General features: G+C 34.9%; 1 protein-coding gene across 2 annotated transcripts; it reads left to right on the top strand.

Annotated features, from left to right (window-relative positions):
- Positions 1-2,888: 2,888 nt before the first annotated feature.
- Positions 2,889-15,096, top strand: LOC126969430 (facilitated trehalose transporter Tret1-like). Of its 2 annotated transcripts, XM_050814840.1 has the most exons (8): positions 2,889-3,143; positions 3,761-3,858; positions 5,864-5,998; positions 6,674-6,757; positions 7,414-7,692; positions 8,031-8,151; positions 9,619-9,750; positions 14,433-15,096. In XM_050814840.1, the coding sequence occupies exons 1-8, from the start codon at positions 3,086-3,088 to the stop codon at positions 14,951-14,953; spliced, it is 1,428 nt and encodes a 475-aa protein (XP_050670797.1). In that variant the 5' UTR covers positions 2,889-3,085; the 3' UTR covers positions 14,954-15,096. The 2 variants fall into 2 exon arrangements, with proteins under 2 accessions (XP_050670797.1, XP_050670798.1); XM_050814841.1 differs by lacking the exons at positions 2,889-3,143; positions 3,761-3,858 and having other exon boundaries at positions 5,877-5,994.
- The last annotated feature ends 2,178 nt before the right edge of the window (positions 15,097-17,274 follow it).

Below are 17,274 nucleotides of genomic sequence, written 5' to 3'. Positions count from 1 at the left end.
AGAATATCTTTTTATAATTAGTGTTAAATACAAATTTCAGATTATTATCAAAAGATAGTTAAGAGCTGTTATCTAACTACAATCACTTGCATGGCATACATAAAAGAGAGTGTTGGTTCAAACTCCCTAAAAATTGTACTGTTAGTAGTATTACGAGTTCAGAAGTTATGTTTGTTATTTAATTTTTTGTCATCAAATGAAAAAAAAATACTTTCAAGACACATATTTGATATCTATTATCTCAACTGTGTCTGTTTGTATGCCCCTATACAAGGAAAGCACTAACTTCAATCTTAAAATAGTTAAGTATCCCACCAAAACCAATTCATGGAAAGGTACCAACATTCACAAATGATGCTTTCATATTTTAAAATGTTATGAGGTCATTACTGTCTCAACTCATAACTGAGATTCATTTTTCTGTTCCATATTTATAGCAATACATAAACAATGGTAAAAATGTATGGCTAGGCTATTTTGACATTTTCATACAAACCTTTTCTTTTGTACATACATATGTTATAAATTTTTATATTTAATCCCAGAAACGAGGGAGAGAGATTATTTAAAAGTGACAAATTGCTTAAATATTAAATCAAGCAGATAAAATACATGCTATAATGATAATACAACCTATAAAACCTCTACAGACATAACTAAAGAAAAGGAACATTTAAATGTTATCTTAGAAGTTGCTAATGAATTTGAAAAGTATTTCACATGTATTCCAGTAGGTACATTGAACACTCTTTACTCTTGATAAAAGAAATTATTAACAGTTTCTAAATTGAGTTTGTTATGCCAACAATAATAATATTCAAATGTTGAAAAATGTACAATTGATGTTAATGCTGTCAAAAATTTAACCAAAGCAGTTGCCTCGGAAGTAGCTATATCAGCAACAACAATAGTGATTGTGGTGTTTTTCTTGTCTCAGGTCAGGCTTCATAAGTGAAGCACAGTAAAATTATTATTTTGTTTAAATCAGAAAACACCGCAGGCCCTTGTGGGACCTATCTAATTTTAGACATATATCTATCTAAAAGGTTTGATTCAATTAAAGAAACATTTTGAGTCCAATAACTTTGATCCAAAACTGTTATCCGTTTACTAAAGAACATTCATGATGCCCGAGACATGATGCTTATAGTGTTTATTGTGACTTAATCAAGGCTTTTGATTACATACAGTATCAGAAGTTATTCAGGAAACTACACTATTACGTATTGCTCTGAATTTATTTTGTTTAGGTATATCTCTATGATATAATTCAGAGACTAGATATCAATGGTAAATTATTATCTGGTTCAATTTTAACAATGGGGGTGGCACAAGGCTCAATATTAGGGCCATTTCTGTTTATTAAATATATTAACCTTAACTTGTTGGAAATAATTACGTATGAAATATTACTGTTTGCAGATGACACTCCTTTGATGTTGAATGTTAACGTAGACAATTATTTGTACACAATATAAACCGTGTGTAACTTTATCACTAAAGTACCATAGTGAGGGCGGGAGGGCTCCCCTGTCGTGAGTACTGGCTCCTTGACTTCGACCACATACAACCAACAGCAAGTCAAATCAAGTCTAGGACTTCAATAATCAACTGACATAGTTAAAACTAAAGAAAACGAAAATTTAAATCCAAAGTAATTTCACTGGTATTCGAGTAGGTACATTAAACACTCTTTGCTCTCGTTAAAAGAAATCGTTAACAGTATTGTGTTCAAAAGTAATGCAAACAATAATAATATTTAATCTTAGATTAAGGATTGGTCTCCGCTTCGCTCCAACTAGATACCGCAGGCGTAGTCACTAAGTGCGGCACCTACGCCCAAGTGGGCGTACTCGAGCCAGTCTCGAACAATGTGTGACGTTGACGTGCCACATAATTCTGTTAAGCTTTGCTAATAATTGAAACTAAAATCCCGGGTTGCGTAGCAAAACTTTGTAAAAATAATGCTACAAGAAATAAGAAATACATCACATATCATCAGTAAGTAATTTGTATTTTATTAATTTCAATGTAAAATAACATGAACCGTATGTTATAATAATATTTGAAAGATGCCATTGAGTGTCAAGTTGCCACGCACTCAAGCATATTGTAATAGTTGCCGTAATAAAAAAGCTGTTGTTCTTAGGTAGTGCGATATCTAGTTGGAGCGTAGCGGCGACCAATCCTTAATCTAACATTTAAATGTTAAAAAACAACCGATCTACGTTTATGCAGTCAAAAAATTACATTTGAATTTTTCACTCAAAAAAGATTCAAAGTGATTACATTGACCCTTTAGAATAAAGAAATTTTGAATTTTGATGACTAAACTTCCAAGACTTTTTTTTAAACAATACGGTCTATAATAATACGCATCATCGCAATTGATAAGACATTCGCGCCATTTTATAACACACTAGCTGACCCGACAGACGTTGTTCTGTATATATAATAAATAAAATAATGTTTTTATATGAATTTGTCAATAATATATCATACCATCAAAAATTACTTCGTAAAATATGCACCCTGCTGTCGTAATGAAATTGTTTCACAGCAGAACTGTCAAACCGTGCGTCAATAAATTCTCTCATAGAAATTATGTATGGACACATCAAAGGAAAAACAAATTTGTTGTTTTAATTTAATTTAGCAGCATTTTCCTATTTATTCACCTTTTAAACCTTCTCTGGACTTCCACAAATAATTCAAGACCAAAATTAGCCAAATCCGTCCAGCCGTTCTCGAGTTTTAGCGAGACTAACGAACATCAATTCATTTTTATATATAAAGAAAGATAGAAGATAACGAAGGTCCGCAACAGTACCCAGTCGAAAACTGCTACACACAATGCACACAATATTATACACACGTCATGACGTCACCCACAGATTATTATTATCTATGAAGTGAAGTGAGCGCGCTCATCGCGTATCGTAGCGGCGTGTGGAATTTGTGGTTCATTAGTGATACGAAGTAAACGTTATTCATTGTGCGAGTTCTAAAATATCGTATCGGTGTTTCGATAAATGGAATAAATTATAAACAGGAAAGTATAAGTTTAGAATAATAAAAAAATCAAATGTCCACTTCATCTCCACCAACCAATAGGAGAATACAATATTTGGCAGGATTATGCGGTGAGTAACGCGGGAGAATTGAATTGATATTTGAAACCCAAAGTGCGTTTATTATTAAAAGATAATTAACATCGACTGGTAGCTAAGTATAATATTTAAGTTATTTATATAAGTAAAAACTGATACATAAATATTCACGTATGAAAATAAAACAGAACTTATAATAGTTCGTAGCACTTTATAATCTACATAATATGTATATTTGCATACAATGAAATCACAAAGTTAAAACTGTTGGATATATTTTTTTTAAAGAATACATGCTGTGTGTTCTACAAATAATACCGAACCAAAAAGTACTTTGTATAATTCTTGTCGGTTTGTTCGTTTGTATATCTATGTCCGGGCAAAACGCAAAAACTACTGAACAGATTTATTCAAACTTACATGAAAATTAGGCAAAAATATTGTCATGCTAGACTTATTGTTGTGTCTGGAACCGCGGACGATGTCACTGGCAGCGGTTTTTATATACTATTATACAAGTCCATAAAGCAACGAAGTTAGAATTTATTATAACACACATTTTCTTTACAAAACGCTCTAAATCATTCATATTTTCATCAACATATCATTATAGATATTAAATAAGTAATGTGTTTATATCGTTTCGACAGTGTCATTCGCCTTTACTTTCACGGGGGCAGCATTATCGTGGTCCTCGCCTGCAATACCGAAATTTAAAAATGGTGACGCTGATATAGATATAACAGATGTAAGTAGTTCTGTTGTCAATTTTTTTTATAGAAGTGGAGGACAAAATAATTTTGAGTGGCACCTAATGGCATGTAATCATATCTTGTTGCAAAACACCAGAGGAATCTCAGGAGCGTTGTCGGCTCTTGTGGTTGTACGCGTTTTTTAGGCATCCATTTCGTATGGTCAAGGAAACATCGCTCAAAGACATTCATTCCAGAGTTTTTTTTATTTTTTAAGAGGCTTAGTGACGCAATGTGTGCTTGTACGTGGTAGAAAGACCTTTGTAAAACGTTATGTGGAGTAACTCCTCTAACATCCAGGTGGTGAAGGTACTGTTGTAAGAATTGTCAAAAAAAAACGAACACAGTAACAACAGCTGATGAGCTTTCCTTTTCTATCTTGCTAAGTCTACATTCAAATATGTTCGTCTTTTTGTTATAATATGTATTATGTTCATTACATCTTTGAATAAAATTCTAAGGATAATAAATATCTTGAAAAAATTATAGGATTAAAAAAATAAATATCTTTAGGTAATACATCTATTACAATATTTATTACCAAAGTTCACTTTTATAGACGCCAACTTAATCTTGAAGAACCCGAGCCTGTATGTTCATAAATGTCGGCCTCAATGAGTCTTTGTTGCGTTTGGTGTACACACAATATGGCCCGTGGGACCCGGAGGCTAGAATAAATCTACGAAGTTTAAACTAAATCTGGCCGTTTAAAGTGGATCAAAATCGCACCCAAATGAGTCGGTTACAAACAGATACAGGTGAAGATAATCCTACTCCTCGCGTCGTTTTCCTCATTACTGAGGGTCGTGACTCGCCCGCTGCATCAGTTTCTCCCGTACGATTCCCCTCCACTTGCTGCGAGCTTTATGAAGGGCATTATGCAAGCTGATGTTCAGAGAAGATCGTATTTGGTCCGACCATCTCGTGGGTCTGCGTCCTTCCTAGGAAGGCATATTGTGGAAAGTCTAGTTTTGACGGTAAGCTCTCTTAGAATAGACACGTTGGTGCGAAAGGCGGTCCATGCAATCTGCAGCATTTTTCTCCAGCACCACCGGTGAGGCTAATAAAAAGCGTGTAAATATTACGCTCTGGCAGCGGCTACAAGCTCTGGCAACCTTCGACGCGGGGCCCGTAGCAATTGCTACCGTTGTTCGTGGTTAAGGTGACACTAAATCCCAGCGACCTTGAGCGATATGAGTTCACGGTTGCCGGCCCGCCATCTTTGTAACAACGCCAATATTTTCAATATTCTTGCGTGAAAAACAGTTTATATGCTTACAATCCTCGTTATTCACTCCTAATATGAATAAATGAACCTACACAACAAAGTACAAGCTATAAGAATAACTTTTCTGAGAGAAGTACCAAAAAATTGCGTCACGCTATGCCGAAAAACTTGTTTAACTTCAAAGAAAAGTGTTAGTTCAAAAAGGCTCGGCAGTGTTAACTATAACCAACAGCAAGCATAAGCAACCTACAAATGAGACTTAAGGATATGTGTAACAGGATTAAGTAGTGTTCATAGCTCGAAATGCTATACTTTCACCACAAAACTTGTCTAAAAACACCATGTTTGCGTGTTTTCTGTTTACTCTTTGCCTTAATCTGGCATTGCTAGCTGAGATCTATAAAACGTACTTGGCTTTTGCTCACACTTTAATAACGTAAAACTTAGCTGAGTGGATAAAATGCAAACTTTAATTTTGCATTGGACTGTCTTATCTTAAGCTTAGCATAATGTCAGCTGATAAATGACTATAAAAACGATATTAAAGATTATGCTAAGCTTACACTAAACTACGTTTTACAAGTCTGAGAAAAGTACGCTTTATAAATCTCAGACTAAATACACTTCCTTGTACTCGTACTCTCGTGAGCTCTTAGTTCATGTATTCATATCAAATATTGTAAATAGTATAATAGGTAATTCGTTTGAATAAATATATTATAAATAAGAAAAAAAGGACTTGGGTCAGGTTTAATTTGTTTTTTACAAATCAGGAGCAAAGTTCGTGGGTTGTCTCACTGTTCGCGCCGGGCGCTCTCTGCGGGTGTTATGTCGGGCAGATTCTGAACGAGAAAGTGGGTCGGCGCTTCACTGTGCTTTCTGCGGCTGGACCCAGTTTCTTAGGGTCGGTAAGTATTTTGCATTTTCTTAATCTCTCTCTCTCTCTAGTCGTTCCCTCATGGCTGAGGATCGTGTTCATCAACAAGTGGTCCACACTTGGAGTGAACTATATGTTTCCAATGGCTTCTGTCCATCGCGGCCCTCGGGGACCTGGAGTCTTTTATTTGGTCAGTCCATCTGGTAGGAGATCGGCCTTGGGCTCGCTTGCCATTTGTGTTCCAACTACGATCAATTTCTCCAGGCTCTCATTACCCCTTCGCATTATGTGGCCAAAATACGAAAGAATTCGTTGGTTGCATATCGTGGACAGACGGGTTTTTATCTTGAGCTGTGAGAGCACATCGCAAATTGTATTGAATGGAAATATAAAAAAAATTGTACCTACCCAGGAATTTTCAAAAAAAAAAAAATAGACAAAGCAATTATGTATTGTATTTTAGTGATATAATTATGAAGTTAATTTTTTGTATGTTTATGTGCATGATGTGTACACCAGGAACATGATTTTTGGACTTTTGTGTTACAATTTTATGAATTGATATGTGTATTCTGTGTTGGTGTGTACCTTGAATCAATAAATAAATAAATCTTTTATATTAATTCGCCAAGCTTAATCAAACATGCATATTTTTGATAAAGCTTGACGAATTAAATATGAACTGATGACAGTCTCTCCGATACAGGTTATAATATTGTTCAGTAGAACACCATGGGTTATGTGCATTTCGAGGTTCGTCACCGGAATTGGAATGGGTATTACAGCTGTGGTTAGTACACATTTTATAAGTTCCTTAGTATTTATGTACAAATTGAAAGCCGCACTCGCGGACCAAACGGGAGGCATAGAGACGTACCACTGTCGTGTCGATGAAATAGTAACATGAGAAATATGCTGCTGTCACTTCTGATATGCAGTGTTTATTATAGTTATATTAATTATTACTAAGTTATTAACCTAAAGGCATAAAGGTTAAAGGCATTTTCTCAAATTGATTCCTTTAGAATTCTTTTTGATGTCATTTCTAACACTACTACCGCTTCGGAAACAAATGGCGCTCTGCGAGAGAAGAATCGGCGCAAGAATCTCTCCCAGCATTCTATTTTTATGCTCTTTTATGCTGCGCTCCGAATATTGTACCTCCATTTTTGTTTTGTTTTCTTTCTTGAAAGCTACTCGGCAATTGAACCTTTTTTTGAAAAATATTGATACACCGCCTCAAGTGTGAGCTCCGCTTTTGCAATATAGCATCTTCGTAGTATCTCTTATGAAATAAATAACAGCAAATACAGTCAAATATCGGCGGAAGTTTAAGTAAAAAGGAGTGTTAACCTTCATGCCTTGATGACATACGTACCTAATCACAAAATAGTGCGCAAAAATTTCTTAAATCTTGGTCAAAATTAATTGTATTTGTGCTTTTAGGTGACTATGGTATATCTGACAGAAATAGCTGACAAAGATATCAGGGGTTCCCTAGGGATGCTGGTACAAGTCATGAATAATATGGGAAGCCTTGCAGTTTACAGTATTGGTCCATTTGTCTCGTATAATGGTCTCAACGCTTTGCTGGTTAGCCTATCTATAATCTATGCAACTATGTGTCTATGGATACCGGAATCCCCGTATTATCATTTGAAAGATGGCAGGCCTGCCGCTGCGAAAAAGTCTTTCATGTTCTTAAAGGGAACAAAGAATGAAAAGGTACAAGATAATTTTAAATTACTCTAAATGTTTATTTTGTTTTAGTTATTAGTAAATTTCTCTTTGTTATTTCAAAAACGTATGAACGTCGGGTTTATACTGAAGTTGCATTTGTTATTTTTGCTTTTATAATAATTAGCATAAATAATATTTGATCTAATGATCTCATTCTTAAATGTATATATGCATTCTTATAAAATGCCACCTATTGAATGTAAATACTAAATATCGATATAAAGAAGTTATATCTGTTAGTGACAATATTTTTAATCAAATATGTATTTTTTTTATAAGATTTTATGGCCTGATAACTAGTCAAATATGTATTCTGTTTTTAGTGGGCTACTGAACAATTGACAGCTATGCGATTACATGTACAAGAGAGTATGGAGAACAAAACAACAGTCAAAGAGCTGTTAACTAATATGAGATACCGAAAGACTCTTTACTTAATAGCAGGTAGGAGAGCAGGGCTCACTTGATGGTAGTAAACAGCCGTTACAAGAATGGGGAATACTCCAAAATTTGCGTAATTGTTACAAACGATTTTTGTCGTCGATATTTTAAGTAATTTTTATTAAGAATTAATAAAATTCTAATAGGTCACTTGCTTGGTACGTCAATCATCACAGATAATACACTGAAATAACTATTCACAAGCTGTTACACAAAAAACAAAATACCTATAACTGTCAATATCACGATGTAAAATTCCGTTGACAAAATTTTGAACATGATCTCGAAATTATTAAACAAAATTCTACCCACTGTAGTACCTATAATATATAAGTAATATAAAATAACACATAATAAAATGTTAAAATTAACAAAAAACTAAAGAAAACCATAGAAAAATCATTAGTTTATTAACTAGGTAGGTACTTATGACAGACTCCTAAGTCGTAACAAAAATCTACTCCGATCGGCGTGCTTCTTTGACGTTGCGTAGAGATGTATGTTCTCTGTGGTTCTCGGGTTGATTCCAGCGGCCGAATTCCACCACCGGACATTACGTCAGAAAGGACAGTCGCTGGTGTTTCTTGTGGTAGGTATTATTTTTACAAAGTTTTACTACGCAACTCGGCTTTTTAGTTTCAATTATTAGCAAAGTTTAGAGAGACTGGCTCGAGTACGTTCACTTGGGCGTAGTTTGTTTGTTTGGAAATTATATTATGTATTAGTTGCCGCACTTTGCGACCACGCCTGCGGTATCTAATTGGAGCGCAGCGGAGACCAATCTTTAATCAAAGCATGCATGCATGTTTTTGAAATATCGTGTTTGAGTAGGATAAAAAGGGATTTAATGTTTGATGAATTTATTATAAGTGAATGTTAAGCAGTTTCATACGCCTAAAACCAGCCTAGCGAAACCCTCTAAGAAAAAAAGTGATTCACTCGATTGTATGAAACGTGCAGTCATAGATTGACAGATGACGCTTATAATCTTGTAAAACACAGATATAGCCGAAATCCACTACGTTTTAAGCAACTGTTCTGTTTTTAAACTTAGCCGGATTATACTACGTGGCCAATCGCCATACTGTAACTACTCCTATTTCTAACTTATGTCAATTACTGCACGTTTCATACGAAACAATTTAAATTTTTACTTCGCCAGTTCCGCCTCTTATTAGGTAGTATTTACATCCTCTTTGCGTTTTTTTTTCTTTTCACTCTTCTTTCTTTTTGCGCTCGTCAGATGTTAGGTCTCATTTGCCCAGTAATTTCACTAGCTACGGCGCCTTGCATACCGAAACACAGTAATGCTAACACATTACTGCTTCACGGCAGAAATAGGCGCCATTGTGGTACCCATAATCTAGCCGGCATCCTGTGCAAAGGAGCCTCCCACTGGTGAAACAAATTAATAACATACTCACGTAGGTATACGTATTTTAAGGTGTTAAATACTTATTACTTTTACAGGACTGAAAGTATTGCAGTATATGACAGGCATGTGCGCAATACAGGCATATTTGGAAATTATATTCCGGCAGGGTAGCTCTTTGTCTGGACCATACGCCAGTATTGTCTATGGTTTCGTGCAACTTGGTGCAGGTACAATTTTATACATAGACCAAGTATAGTAACTAGACTAATTGATAGTTTCTGTCTCACTCACGCGAGAAAAAGATTTCAGTCAGAGTCAGCACACTTGGTGTGCTAAACAACATGACAGCGCTGCACAGATATTTTGTTTACTTTTATTTGCGTCTATAAAATGAAGCTATTATTGTTGTGAAATATCCACTATTTATTCAACATCAGTGACAATTTTAAGCAGAATCGAAGGAAATATGGTGCGATGTTGTGTTTTACGATGTAAAAGTGATAGTGAAATAAACACTTGTGTTATATTATGTACCTATATATATAGGATATTGTCTGTCTCATGTTGGCCACGCCAAACCGATGTCTAGTTACTATACTTGGTCTATGATTTTATATATAGATATTCTGTTTATGAGGAAAAACACGAGGCGATATCAGATGATTAATTTTTGGTTCATTTTCCTCTTTCATTCGGCCGGACTGGAAATTAAATGTTTGAACATAAAATGAAACAGTAGTGATTAATGAATTAAAAAATGAATCGAATCAACGATGTTGGTTTTTTTCGTTGGCATCATTTAATTGAACAGAAAACGAAAAATTTAACATAGTCCATAAACAAGTGAGAGAGTCTTTACTCGGATTTTGTCTCTAATACTGTATCAGACGAAGTTTACCCGAACGAGCGATACAAATTACAGTTCAGTATCAATAAATACCGACAAAATAAAGTACTAGGAGTTTTTTCATTATATTCGAATTACTTTTTTTTCCCTTAGTATCCAATTAAAATAATTGTTTAGTTTCTATATTAAAAAAATCATTTAAGACTACACGAAACATATATTTTTATTCAGTTATGTATACCTGGTCTTACCATAAATACTGAAACAAAGGAAAATAACGCACGCACTCTTTCCATGGGAAATTCTTCTATGCCAATCGTTCGGATTGTTTTAAGTTATCATGGTGTTTAAAGCAAGCCATTCTCTCTAAAACTTACCATATATCATAATCCAGCGGATTAAGATCATCGGGACTAGATGACGGCCAGTCTTCAGCTCTGATGAAGTCCGAAACGTTAGTTTTCAACCAAGACTGCGTAGACCGAGCTTTATGACCCGGCGGCGAGTCGTGCTGGAAGGTGTTGTTAAAGGGGCTTAACTACCTTCTCAAGAATGGTATCTTGATACACTAGTGCCGATGTTTTGATACCGTTTTCACAAAAGTTTCGCTCAGTCACTCCTTCATAGCTAATACACCACCAAACCATCACTGAAGTCGGATAGTGCCCACGTTGCACTCTGTCGACTAATTGGGAAGCTTCATATGAGCTTTGAGCTTATATTGAAAAAATGCCGTATTTATACGGTCATTTTGATTGTTAAAATATTGCTCAATTGTAAAAAACTTCTCATCCGTAAACAATTTTCTTCTGTGACCCATTGCGTACCGCTTCAGTAGTTATATCGATTTTACCACCCTATCCTTTTTTAAATTATCAGTTAAGAAATGACCAATACGTCTCTTATAGGTTGCAAGTCCTAAGTGATCTTTTAAAACACGCGACATGGTTCAGGTGCTATCTTCATCTCCCTAGATAAAATCTTTTGCTTTCGGAGAGGATTTCTTCGAATTCTTCCCCTTACTGCTTTGACCACCTTTTTCGTACGAACACTACGTATTTCTTTTTCTGTCCCTAACAGAGGAGGTCTCATTGTACCTATTAATAGTCCGATACACAAACATTTTACTGATGCGTATGGAGAGTTTTAATTATTGCATTTGGCTCCATACCTACTTCGTGTAATGCAATCACAGCGATTCAGTTCTCTTTATCACCTCACTCCATTTTAATATCGCAAATTGTACTATGTAATGAACGATCATATAAAAATGACAAATTCCAAATTCAAATGTAATATTTTGTTTATTTTTAATTGTAACAGTTTTGATGGCCAGACTAAATAATTTAATATTTTAAATCACTTCTTGAACGTAAAAATCTACCACCTATTTTAAGATAATGACTCAGACCTGAGATTAACGAGCGCAGTTCAATTCAGCAGAACTGTTTTAAAAAAAATATTATCCAATATAGTCTGGGGCAGTCGCTTCATATCCAAGGGGTGGTATCATTAGGAAAGTCATTTATATGTTATAGTACAGAATATATAGTACAGTCTCATTTACTCGAAATTTCTTCTATGGGCTATATAGGAAGCCCGAAGATAAGGTGCTTTTTTAATCGCACATTGTTCGCAGCTGTGAAGGACATGTAACACAATGATTACTACGCACCGGTTAAGATGACACACCCCATCATCTACTCGTACGTACCTTTAGAGGTGAAGCGTACGACGTCAAAGATAGCAGACGTCACTATCACTTTAACTGACTAGTTAATAGATAATAAAACTAAACAAATTTTTTGTACAAATTACAACTGTAAATATATAAATTAATCCCAGAAGTGAGGCATATCACTTAAAAATAACAAACTGTTTATATTTGAAAGAGCGATATCTCAAATAAATTTCCTAATATGCGATTATTGGGGTTATTATCAACTGTAAAGGAGATCCTGTAGATGGAGTCGCAATCTGAGAGTTGAACAAACATACCAAGATTTACGGATCATGCAGCATGCAGAAGGTGGCTTAGTTGGAAGAGTGCTGGGACATGGACTGGCTGTTACATGAGGGGCGGGTTCGAATCCCGCATTGTCCATAAATTTTGGTACAAATTAAATTTGTATAACGAACTAGTTAATTACAGACTTCCCCATTATCTGACCTATGTATTTCATTACTAAGCGAGAGAGGAATCTACCTCAAAAACATAATGAATAGACGTACGTTACAAAATTTGTAAGTAATATACCAATTTAGTTATGTTCTTCTGGCTGTAAGGCTGATGACTAATCTGATAAAGCCAAAGCAAAGCGGGGTCTGGCGCACCCCAGTATCAATCAGCTCGAACCATTTGACCGAGTGCGACTGGCCTGTGAACGGTTTTTACGCCGCCGAATTCCATCTTCGCACGACACGCCCCTAATTAGAATATTATCCTCTATTTCCAGGAACTTTCATCCATGTGCAACTAAGCTGTGGAATGAGCTTCGTTGTGCGGTAGTTTCGAGACGATATGACGAAAAAAGCGCATCCACAGTTCTAAAAGAGCGGCAACGCTCCTTTGATTCCTCTGGTGTTGCAATAGAAAGTGGGCGGCAGTGGTCACTTAACATCAGGTGCTCAAGAACGTTTGTCCTCCTCTTCCATAAAAAAAACAATTCTCTTGAATTTCGTTACAAACTTGTTCATTTTCTAGGATAATAACTACTAATAATCAAAGTCATATAAACTTTTTTCAAATGGGCTTAAACTAAGCGCTTTTAAATCGTCATTATATACGCTAAAAATTTAAAACAGCCGCTAAGGAGTGTTTTTCTCATTCTGACTTAGGTCAATAGAAGAAGACACAGTGAGAATAAGCAATGCTTGAAGTTAGCAGACTATTATGAATAAGGGGGTTAAAGTTTATGTGTATCTTATCTTACGATGTGTCCGGAAAAGTAGAAGTTGTAAGAGCATACAAAAATTTAAACGGACACTCTTTTAAATTATCTCATTATAACTATATTATATTATCTATCTTATTATCATCTCAAATGTTCCGTTGACTTTAGTCTCAACTGTATTCTTGAAGCATTGTTTGAAGTTGATAACAATAGATAGCTATCACGTAGGTACCTACAGTATGCTACTATCTATATATAGAAAATTATGTTTATCTCCTTGATTCCTAATTCAAAGTATAAAACTTAATGTATAAAACTTATGTACTTAGTTTGAATTGTTAGGTAATAATTTTATTTTAGATAATACCTAAGAAAAGGAAGTAAGTACACTTATTGGGTATGAATAAAATATATATATTTTTTTTATGCTGAAAATTAAAATACATACTTAATTATTAAATAAATATTTTTTTTTACATTGTCCAACACTTGCCAAATTCGATTTTGAAGAATGAAAAGCATTATCTTTTTTTTAATTTACGTAGAATGTAAACTAATTTAAGGGTGCGAGAAAAAATTAACTCTGCTTATATCACAATTAAAATTGGCCTTTAAAGTGACATATCAAAACCATTTGCAATTGAAAAGTTTTGCATCGTGACCGTTCGAAACTCATAGAAAACGATGTTCTTAATAAGTATGTAGTTACATATTTACTACTTAACTAGCTGACCCGACAGACTGTTCTGTTCATAATAAAAAAAAAATACTTGCGGGTTGAATTTTGTAAAATCCGTTCTTAGCTGACCTCTACTCGGCGAAAGGAAAGGCCCTCTGGTTACAGAGATATCGTGATGAATCAATTTTCTGTGAAAATCTCTTATTCTGATCTACTACGCTCATTTAAATTGGAAACAATTAGTTCGGTTTCGCTATTTTTAACTTATTCGGTATAGCAACATAAGAGAGAATTCCTTTTTTAAATATAATATTGCATTGCTAACGTTTGAAATTTTTAAATAAGTAGGTACCTATTCGGGGAGACAGGCCCAACAATACTAACACCATTAGTATTCTTTAGATCGCTGACAGATGAAAAGGAAACCAAACTTGCTCGCCCACTATTAGTGAATATTATTGCTTAATGAGTGAAACTTGATTTTTCCAGGTATCGGCGCAACGTTCATTATAGACCACTTCGGGAGAAGACTTCTTATGCTCATATCAAGCACAGGAGTAGCACTCTCACTAACAACAGTAGGAATATATTTCTACCTTCAAGATGCATATCAGCTCAACCCTGAACGTCTGGCATCCTTATCAGCCGTGCCACTTGTAGGAGTTTTATCTTACATTATATTGTACAGTATTGGCTTAGGGAATTTACCTTATTTGTTACAAGCAGAATTATTTCCGATAAACGTCAAAACCGTAGCATCAAGCATTGCCACTATGCTGGCGTGTATTTTAAACTTTGTAGTGACGAAATCGTATCAAGGCATAAAAGATGTGTTTGGCCATTACACGGTATTTTGGGCGTTTGCAAGTATTGCCTATTTTGGTATATTTTTTATATATTACTTCGTGCCCGAAACAAAGGGGAAAACGTTAGAAGAGGTGCAAGATGAAATTAATGATGAAGTGGTGGAATTGGAGGAATTAAATAAAGAGTACAAATCAGGTAGTTGATTTTCGTGATGCCGTGGAGTGGCAATTATAATTTTTACAGTACCTATTGGTTTACTGACGACTTATTTCGGTTTGATATATTTTATTATGACTGCCTTTTGGCTTGTGTTGTAAATACTGAATTAAATATGTTTTATAACAAACTATAAGTTATTTATTTTGAACAAAACAATGCTTATACCTAACTATATTAAATATGCTTAATATGAGGTAAAAACTGTCACTACGAGAAAGTGTACCAAGAATACTGGAAGCATTTCTGTGTGCGGAATAGCTGCCAGCGCTTGGGTATGCGTAGATAGTAGGTACTTTGTACATTCTCCGCGCCTCTGGGCCCCACGGGCTAAGTGTATCGGTACCAAATGGCACAAATATGTAAGAATCACTGAGACTGACATATTTGCGTCGTGTGATGTGTTTGGGGAAGGAGCCGGAGTGTCGACACTCTGGCTCCGCGTCCCACACGAGCGCCCTTCCCCGTGACCAAGCCACTAGGGTAATCGCGACATATATTATAAGGACGGTTGAAATAGTTGATATTTAGTATTTTTGGGGCTAGATTGATTTTTGTTGGGAATATTGTTAATTTAAAGTAGAGTGAGTGTTATAGTCTAAGATTCGACCAAGAATCCATCTTCTCTCATCCCTTTAACGGATCGAGAGTGGATTGCTTAACTAATTTCTGTCAATGCTATTAAGCACGTTTTATCTTTATAATAAAAATAATTTAAAAAATCTAAAAAATACATGCGTTGACTGAAAAGTTTGAAATTTAAAATATCTATTTCTTATTGATTATAGATGAAAAAATTACATAAATTAACAAAAATCTTATTTTGCAAATATAAAAATGGAATAATTTTATCAAATTAATGTATCCTCATCGGTCCTCGATAAATCGACGAAGTTTGAACTAAATCTGGCCCTTTAAAGTGGGTCAAATTGCATATAAATGAGATGGTTACAAATAAACATGCATACAGGTGAAGCCACTAAAAAGCGTGTAATATACTATAAGAGACAATATGTGTGTTTGTTTATCTTAGATAATTATACGTCTAGATACAGTCTCTTGCTGTTATACAACCGATAAGAACAGGCCAGGTTTAATAGTTTGGTGTGCGTGGCAAGCTACATCTTACACTCGCGATTTGTATGACACTTTATATCACTCAAAAGTCAAAATAGAGATTAATTCAAAACTCAATAATTATTTTCGACGGTTTCACAGCCGCCATTGTCTATAAATGATCTAAGATGTTTACCTAAAACTCAACAACCGTTAGATCCAATTGAAATGAAACTTTGCACGTATATATAGGGACCACATGACCACTCCGATGAACGTTATGTTATAGGTAAAGAAGTCAACCCTAATGTCGTCAGAAGAGGTGAATAAAAATGTAGGTTAATAGCGCTGTGCGATCTGAATTACACCTTATTGTATGACCGCAAGAGTCCCTATTTCTTTAGTAGATTTTGCGGAGTGAGACTTCCGTACGTGTACGATTATATTCTTTGGAATACCTCTCCCCGTGTGTTCATTTAACGTCACTATTGTTGCTCATAATGATTTAAACAATCGAATAGGGGCGTTTAGAAATTTATTTATATTTTCTATTGTATTTAACACATTCAATGACATGTTTTTCAATTCAAGAAATATATTAAAGATTCTTTGACAAAGAATGCTTACTATAGTATAGTATATTATATAGAGGATAATGATGCATGGTTCTGTGCAGTTTTATATTAAGTAGGCTAAGTTGTTATATGATTTAAAAGATGGGCTGGGAGTATCTTATCAGTTCTTCTCCCCATGTTATAGCCCCTTTACGAACTTAACGATAGGTGGCAGTGATTTTCATCTTTTGAAACAAAGGTCAAATTGATATGAAATCTTGTTAATGCATGTGGGACAGCATTGGAACACCGAATATTGAGGTTACGCTGGTAAATGCGGAAGTAGTCGCGGGTACAGTTATCATTATTGATATATTATCTACACCCATAATATGAAGCCTCTATAAAACAGTTAGCTTACTGCTAACATTAAAACAGCCAGTCCTAGTAACCACACTATCATCCAAAGGAGTGTTATTATGAAAACGGATGATATAATATTGTACTGAATTTCATTACAACGTTATCGTCGTTTGGATGATGTAATGGTTATTAGGACATTGGGTGCTTTAATGTTGGCAATAAGCTAACTGTTTTAGAATCTTTAGGTGTAGATAATAGTTATTTATGCAACTGTTGTGTAATAAGGGGTATTAAAACACGAATGTGGATTTATCTCACGAGGCGAAGCCGAGTGT

The sequence above is a fragment of the Leptidea sinapis genome, chromosome 18 (assembly GCF_905404315.1).
Source record: "Leptidea sinapis chromosome 18, ilLepSina1.1, whole genome shotgun sequence".
NCBI classification, from domain to species: Eukaryota; Metazoa; Arthropoda; class Insecta; order Lepidoptera; family Pieridae; genus Leptidea; species Leptidea sinapis.
This window is presented reverse-complemented; position numbering and strand designations above follow the sequence as displayed.